This window comes from Numenius arquata, chromosome 2, assembly GCF_964106895.1.
Source record: "Numenius arquata chromosome 2, bNumArq3.hap1.1, whole genome shotgun sequence".
Taxonomy (NCBI): Eukaryota; Metazoa; Chordata; class Aves; order Charadriiformes; family Scolopacidae; genus Numenius; species Numenius arquata.
The window spans coordinates 101305571-101313938 of record NC_133577.1 but is presented as its reverse complement, the minus strand read 5'-3'; the positions used below and the strand labels follow the sequence as shown (position 1 = coordinate 101313938).

At 43.2% G+C, this 8368-nt stretch overlaps 1 protein-coding gene across 1 annotated transcript in view; it reads left to right on the top strand.

The window, feature by feature from the left end:
* Positions 1–1688: 1688 nt before the first annotated feature.
* Positions 1689–8368, top strand: part of PNPLA8 (patatin like domain 8, phospholipase A2) — a 42334-nt gene continuing 35654 nt past the window's right edge. Inside the window, exons 1-4 of the mRNA XM_074168005.1 lie at positions 1689–1938; positions 3092–4305; positions 5420–5569; positions 6784–6935. Coding sequence (XP_074024106.1) covers positions 3184–4305; positions 5420–5569; positions 6784–6935 — 1424 coding nt within the window. The 5' untranslated portion in view covers positions 1689–1938; positions 3092–3183. The remainder of the gene's footprint in view (positions 1939–3091; positions 4306–5419; positions 5570–6783; positions 6936–8368) is intronic.

The window sequence follows — 8368 nt, the reverse complement described above, 5'->3', positions numbered from 1 at the left end:
CATGGGCACCTGGCGACCAGCCAAGGTCAACCCACCACATTGACAGAGGGTGAAAAAGGAATTACAAATTATTCAGTTAATATTCATAAAATATTCAAGAGCTGGAGAATGTCTTGCATCGGGAGATGTAGAAAGTTCAATCTATTCAATTTATAAAAAAATACGTGATAATAATGAAATGGATATTAATTTTCCTTTGGGGAAGAAAATACCAGGTAAGAGAATTAATTTTACTTTTTAATTTGTGAGAAAGAACAGAGGCAGATGACTGGAGTCTGAAAACACAAATAAAACATTATCCTCCAAACATTCAAAGCAAGGCGTTCTGATGTCCACTGAGGCACGTGGCGCATTCACCATCCTTCGCAATCGCCCTAAGTTTAGGCAATTTAATGAAAATTGTCTTTCAGAGAGGCCATGTAGGCAGGAAGCTTACAGGCCTGCTGCTGCTCTTAAGTCTGGCTGGGGAATACCAATGTCTGTGCCCTGTGGCCAAGGCGGCCAACGGTCTCCTGGGGTGCACTATAAAGAAGGTGGCCAGCAGGTCAAGGGAGGTCATCCTCCCCCTCTACTCTGCTCTGGTGAGGCCACATATGGAGTACTGTGTCCAGTTCTGGGCTCTCCGGTTCAAGAAAGATAGGAAACTAATGGAAAGAGTCCAGGGGAGGACTACAAAGATGATCAAGGGAATGAAGCACCTCTCTTACGAGGACAGGCTGAGAGACCTGGATCTGTTTAGCCTGGAGAAGACTGAGAGGGAATCTATCATTGCTTACAAATATCTAAAGGACAAGTGTCAAGAGGAGGTGACAGGCTCTTTTCAGTGGAGCCTGGCAACAGGACAACAGGCAACGGGCACAAAGTGGAACACAGGAAATTCTATCTCAACATGAGGAAAAACTTCTTTACTTTGAGGGTAACAGCACTGGAACAGGCTGCCCAGAGAGGCTGTGGAGTCTTCTTCTCTGGAGATATTCAAAACCCATCTGGATTCATTCCTGTCCAACCTGCTCTACGTGAACCTATTTTGGCAGGGGGGTTGGACTAGATCTCCAGAGGTCCCTTCCAACCCCTACCATTCTGTGAAGGTGCCCCTCAAACCTGTCAAACCTATGAAAAACAGTGTTTGTGATCTTTCTCCTAGTATTAAGCAGGAAATAGAATCATAGACTCGTTTTGGTTGGCAGAGAACTTTAACATCATTGAGTCCAACCGTTACGCTAGTGCTGCCAAGTCCACCACTAAACCATGTCCCTCAGCACCACACATACTGGTCTTCCGAATTCCTCCAGGGATGGCGACTCAACCACTTCCCCGGGCAGCCTGTTCCAGCGCTTGACAACCGTTTCGGTGGAGGTATTTTCCCCTCACAAAGGCGGGGGAACGGGCCCACGGCGCCATGCACCGACCGGCCGTGGAGGAACTAAGCTGGGTAGAAGCTCCGCTCCTCCTCGCCGCCGGGGGGAGGCGGCACCAAGGGCCCGGCGGCAGCAGCGCCCTGCAAGCCCCGCTCCGCCCTCACCGACCGGCCACCCCAGCCCCGGTCCGCCCTGAGGCGAGGCGGGCCTGGCCCCGCCCCTCGCGTGCCGCTCCGCACGTCCCCGTCGCCGCCGCCGCAGCCACACCCTGACCTTGCCCCGCCCCACGGGCGGCCGGGGCGCCGTGCGTCACAACGCCCCGCCCCGCTCGCGGCGGCCGGTGAAGCGGCGCGTGTCTCAGCTGTTTCCGGCGCGCGGGGCGCGGCGCAGGCGCAGGCGCAGTAGCGCGGCCCGGTGCCTGTCGTTGTTGTTGTCGCCGCTGCCGCCGGCCTCCTGCCCGCTCCGCCGGGCTGGCACCGCGTGGGCCGTGGCCCGCCCCGCTCCTGAGGGGCGGCAGGCCCCGTCTGGCGCTTGGCTGCGGCCTGGGGAGCGGGGGGAGGCGGGAGCCGTTGCCCAGCAGGTACCCGCCGCCGCTGGGCTGGTCCGCGGGGCGTAGAGGCGGGGGTCGAGGGGGCGGTGGAGGCGGCGGCGAGCGCGTGCCAGGCACGCGGGACTCGCGTGCGTGACGCAGGGGTGCGTGTGAACGCGTGACGTGGGTCCGCCACCGGGCAGGGCTGGGGGCGGGAGGGGGGACGACACCCGGGGACGGGACTCGGTGTTTGTTTACGAGGCCGCTCTCGAAATCGTTTCTGCGAAATGGCGCAAGGCAGGGGGAGAGCCCGTGCCCCCGCCCGGGGCGGGAGGGCACCCTGTCCCTATATATCGCCAGTCTGGGGCCCGGCTGCGCGGCAGCGGCGGTAGTGGTAGTGACGCCTCAGGAGGGCTGGCAGACTTGGGACGGGCCCGGCGCAGGTTCAGGCAGCCGCTGAGGGAAACTGTAAGTAAGGACGCTGCTGCCTGCGGCGGTATCGCCTCTGCTGCCGATTTGGCGTAGGGCTGCGCAGGTGTCAGCCTGCCTGACCTCCTCTGGCACTTGTCACAGGAGCTAGAGAAGTCTAGGCTTGTCATTTAGACAAATAGTGGATTTGCTTCTGCAATTTCAGCGCAACTCTTGTATGCTGCGTAAAACTCTGACCCACCCCAGAAACATCTCTCTTTCCAGAATAAGGATTATATACTGCCTTCAGCTCTTAGGATAGGAACGTTGTATTGAACTTGTGACTTCATACTGAAGCTTTGCTGGAAGAGTTGGTGTCCTTTCTCCCCTGGGAAGAATTGTGCAAAGGGGTGGTAATGTAATGACAGTTTGGTTTGAAATTTGGTCTCTGCACAAGATAATTTGCTAAAGAGATACATATTTCTCTCTATTTTAAAGACCAGGAAGCAATGCTATATATGTCACTAAATGCTTTCAGCAAGTGTTTTGCATTGCTCAAGATGGACTTAAACTGGCCTTTAGGGAATAACATGTTGAAATTAAAATGTTGGGATAATATTACCAAATGTCCTGAGCAATAGATATTCCTGTGAGATTGCTTCAGTAAAGATAAACATTCAAATTGAACAACAAGTAAACTGCGTCTGCTTGAAGCAACTCTGTGATTTTAGTTTAGCTTGTTAGTGGTTTTGGGTTTCCATTGTTGGGTTGTGTTTTTTTTTTTTTTCTTTTTCAGACAACACCGTGATATGAGACTTATTTATTGAAATATATGTTCTGGAATGAAGTAGACAAGCAACATACGAAAGGTGCAACTATTTATGAGTAATGACAGTTCATTTATCTTTAGACGCGTATTTGTTCTTTGTGATTAGCCCAAAAGGCCTTTGGTGGAAGCAAAGAAACAAGTACTTGTATTTGTATAGACCTAAAGTCTGCTGGAGGATAAATCATGCCATTCACCCCAGAGTTTTTCATACAAGTGAGCCTCGGTGCAAATGGGCCAGAAGCAGAACATTTTGGTATAACAAATATATTTACAGCCATGACTACTTATACTACAGAGTTTCTCAACTTTTAACTTCTTCCAAAGGACTTACGAAAGTGAACAATCGCATGTCACGAATTAAGAATACTATAGAATCTGTTTCCAAGGCAGTGTCTGGCACTCACAGTGAACTAGTTTCACGCATAGCTCGATTAAAGTCGCACTCGGGTAGTCAGGGAAAAACAAATAAAAGTAATGCAGATGCAAATAACATCAATGCAAATCTAGAAAATGCTAAACAAGTCACAGATGCCAGAACACAGGAGGATTGCAACAGAGGCCCAGCTGCAAAGAAATCCACTTGTGCAAAGGAGAACTCAGAGTCCTTGTTAGTAAGCTCAAGTGACAGTCATCAAGATACTCCAGAAGATTCAGCATCTACTAAAACCCACCTTTTTCATATAAGCTACTTTTCTACAAATTTTGGACAGACTTACAACTTTGTAGCTGATCACGTCAACTGGTACTTTAACAATATTTCTGTTATGGATCAAGAGAAAAAAAGGAATGCTTTATTACAGGACTCTAAAAGTGAAGAGAGGAGTAAGCTTGATTCGTCAGAAAATACTGCAATGAGTGAAGAAAAGACAGTGGATTCAGCAGCTACTTTAGCTCCTGAAGCAGAGACTCCGGGTGCTGTAAAGACAGATACTACTCTTACAGTTGCCACCAAAAAAAGTATTGCAAACTTTCTTTCATATCCCAGTAACAGTGTACAAGCTTTTGTAGACAGTTACATTGGTGGATTGGTTCCCAAGTTAAGATCTGATACAAAAGCTGTTTCACAAGAAAAGAGTAAACAGCCAGAACAAGAAGTGTCTGAGAAAGATGATGAGGACAAAGCAAAAGAGGTGAAGACTGCAGAAGAGAGGGAAAGGCATCTGTCTCTTCAGAGGGAAAAGGCAAGTCTTTATTGTTTCTATGTATATGTATATTTTATACAAGTGCATATATACACACATGCATATGTATATACCTATATGTAAACTTATAGAATAGTTTGGGTTGGAAGAGACCTTTAAAGGTCATCTAGTCCAACCTCCCTTGCAACAAACAGGGACATCTTCAGCTAGATCAGGTTGCTTGGAGCCCGGTCCAAGCTGACTGTGAATGTTTCCAGGAATGGTGCATCCAGCACCGTTCTGGGTAGCCCGTTCCAGTGTTTCACCACTCTCGTCATAAAAAGTTTCTTCCTTCTATCTAGTCTAAACCTTTCCTCTTTTAGTTTAAAACCATTGCCCCGTGTCCTGTTGCAACAGGCCCTGCGAGAAAGTTTGTCCCCATCTTTCTTACAAGCCCCCTTTAAGTACTGAAAGGCTGCAATAAGGTATACATACTTATGTAAATAAGTATATACATGTGTATGTGTTTACATACATATAAGAACATCTATATGTATATATGTACTTAAGTATATATATATACATATATAAAAACTGTATAAATGTATACTGATACTGTATGTAAGATGTAAACTTACATATAGATGTATGTACTTATAAATACATATATGTATGTATACATATATAAAAATGTGTATATACTTTCAATATAAGTACATACATCTACATGTAAGTTTATATAAAAAGTGTATAGTATGTGTGTGTATACCATATGCATATATTTAGTTTATATATATACAGAGTGCATAAATATAGATAAACTAGTTGTTTTTTTGTTGTTGTAGTTATAGCAATCTTACACTCCTTCATAGTCCAAATGCCATGATCTCACAGTTACCCTGAAAATACCTCTGAGTACATGCTGACACATGTTTTTTTCATGTATTGTTGCTGTGAACCTTCCTTATTTATTTTTCCAGTAAACAAAGAATCAAAAGGTTGCCTGTTTATGTTTAAGCAATGCTTACTTGGAGCCTGTAGAAGATCTCTAGTACAACATCCTGTCCGTTACTTCTGAGAAATCTTAAAATAACAGTGTGGAATTAGTCTTGACAAATTGTACTTATTTCTTAGAGCTGTTTTATGCTATCTGCATGACTTTATCTTTTTTTAGATTATTGCAAGAGTGAGTATTGATAACAGGACTCGAGCTTTAGTTCAAGCCCTACGAAGATCCTCTAATCGAAGAGTCTGTATCAGCAGGGTTGAAGAACTGACCTATCATCTTCTAGAATTTCCAGAGAGCAGAGGAGTTGCAATTAAGGTGCAAATAGTCTTTATGCTTAGACAAAATATAAATAGCTGACAGACAATCAATGTAGAATAACATAAAACTTTCTCTGTGCTTTTGTGGGCTAGTCATGTTTTCTGTTTGTAAAGATCACAATGTGAATGTCTATAGCTTTTTTTTAGCTGGTTCAAGCAGACTTGTGTGCAAACTATCAGTAATTAAGGTTGCAATGTTTAATTTAGAAGCACACGGCATTGTCATGTGGATAGATAGTATAGCTTATTCTAGTGGTAGATGAAGGTCGTATGCTGTGTCCTCTGTCACAGTTGACCAGATGGGAATGTACGGTACAGTTGATCTGCATATGCACAACAGTTTTTATGCTTGTTTGCATGCTTCCTTTGAAGAGAGATGACAAGAGTGGAGCATAACCATCAAATAAGTTCCTATAATCTAGTCCTACTCGTTCTCTTTCCTGCAGTGAGAGGACAGGAGGTGGGTGATAGACTATTCAAGCAGTACTAGCCAAATCACGGCACTTGCCAGTCTCATGCCATTTACTAAAAGATGTGGCAGATGTGCGACATAGATGGTAGAATTGCTGTAAAGGAGATCTTTGGGAATGAAGTACAAACCAGATGAATCATCCAGGCAGGGTACAGGTAGGGCATCCACAGGAATAGATGTGAATTACTTTGTTATGAAAGAGTACGTTCAGTACTCCCATTTTGGTTATAATACTCTATATTTTTGTGATAATAATTGACATTTAAAAGTTACTCAGTGTGAGGAAGAATTTTAATTTTTGTTTTAATATTAGTGCCCTTGGAAGGCATTTCCTGTTTTGAAGGAGTGTGATGCCTATTCAGCAAAATCTGGGCTTTTAGCTATACTTGGTGTGCACCATACTTGAGTTTATAATTGACCAATGTGACGTTAAAGTCAATAAAGCTAAACTGCTGGTAAATATAGCTTTTTCTAGCTATTTGACAGATTTACATTTCACCTTGATTGTTTAATTCTGATAGGTAGTTACTTTAGCAATGAGGTGTGTCTGATGTAATATTGGAGTCTGTCCTTTCTCTTGTTAGAGAGAGAGATTGGTACATACAGATGTAAAGAAGTTTTCCTCTGATTTTAACTGATGTATTCTTTTTATACTTAAATGCCAAACTAGTAGGTTTAAGAATGGATTCCTTTGATATAAACACATAGTTAGAATGAAATATCTTTGTATTTATCAATAGGAAAAATTAATCCCATGCCTACTGCGACTGAGACAGGCAAATGACGAAAGTCTTCAGGCTGCTGTTAGAGAGACTTTAGCCATAATTGGATATACAGACCCTGTGAAAGGCTGGGGAATTCGAGTCCTCACTATTGATGGAGGAGGAACAAGGTGAAACTTTTTTTTTATATATAGTAGCCTTTTTCATACTGTAACTCGAAATAAATTTTCAGTTTCTCTTTGACAAGTTTGTGCCCAAAGATGCATTTTATGATTTACATTTCTGTAACATTTGACTATCCAAGTAATGGGTGTTATTTTTGTATGCATTTGTGCTTAATTTTCCATGCGTTAGTAGTCCCATGACACTGAAATTACCCATTTAAAGTTGGCTACACACTTAAGTACTTGGATTAGCTCATTCTCCTTCTGGAAGTAAATTTAATGGTTATTTGAGTTAATCTGCTCACAGTTCTAATCTCAGAAATACAAAATTGATGTGAAATGCTACAAGTAGTTTACACTCTTATGATTGCGGTGACTTTGTAATACAAGAAATGTTCTTGTACTTGTTTGGAGGGTGACCTGCCTTAGCAGGACTGGTCTCATATGAAAGAATGAATAGGTTAGTGGTGAAAGCTATTCTAGCCATGCTGTTGATTTATATTTCTTCTACAGCTAACACTTCCTTTTTTTTTTTTTTTTAAATTTTTGCACCACACGTCCTTAGTTACGTGTGCCCCAGTTCTGCGTCAATTTATGCACCTACCACAATTTGTAAAGAGTAGTAGCAGAAGTATGTTCATTAAGTTTGAAGCCTGATGTTTACTAAAAGCTGTGTTTTCAGGCATATTTGAAGAAATCTTGTTGGCAAATATTTACTGATTCACAAATCTTTATTCATAGAAGGTGTGAAATCATTGCAGAAATACCGTTTTGTGAACTTTTTGTTTCCCCATAGTATTTCTTTACTTGCATCAAAATTAGTTGTCTTCAGTAAGGAGTAAGTGTCTGTCACAACTTCAACATCTGTGCTCCCAAAAGTTCATCGTAAAACATAAAAATTTTACAAAGTAGAAAGAAGGATACTATATGTATAAATAAAGTGTGTTAATTTTTCTGTTGGATTTCTAGGAGAGTGACATTATAAGACACATTATCTTTAGAAAGCAGTATCTACATCTATAACACTAAATGAAACATGTCCGGAGAGTGAGCCTGAGTAATGACTCCTGCGTGTTGTGCCACCTAATTGGTGGTGTTCAGATGGTTATAATTTTTGACTGGGTTGATTAGTGCTCTTCAGCATAAGCCAGGACAGATCTGGGGGCAGCATGCAGGAGGTGCTGTTCTCACCAGAATGTGTTGGCAAGACAGGATTTGGTTTGGTGCTCCTTTTGCCATACACAATTCTCTAGCTCTAGCCCAGCACAGTTAGCACCTTTTCTGTTGCATGCTATAGAAGCACCAGTCTGATGGTCTGGAATGTATCTCTCCTATTATTTCAGACACATTGAATTGAGGCAAAAAAAGACACACAGAAAATTGCTGTGTCCCAAGGGGCATTATATAGCCCTGATAAGACCAAACTTTGAGTCCTTTGT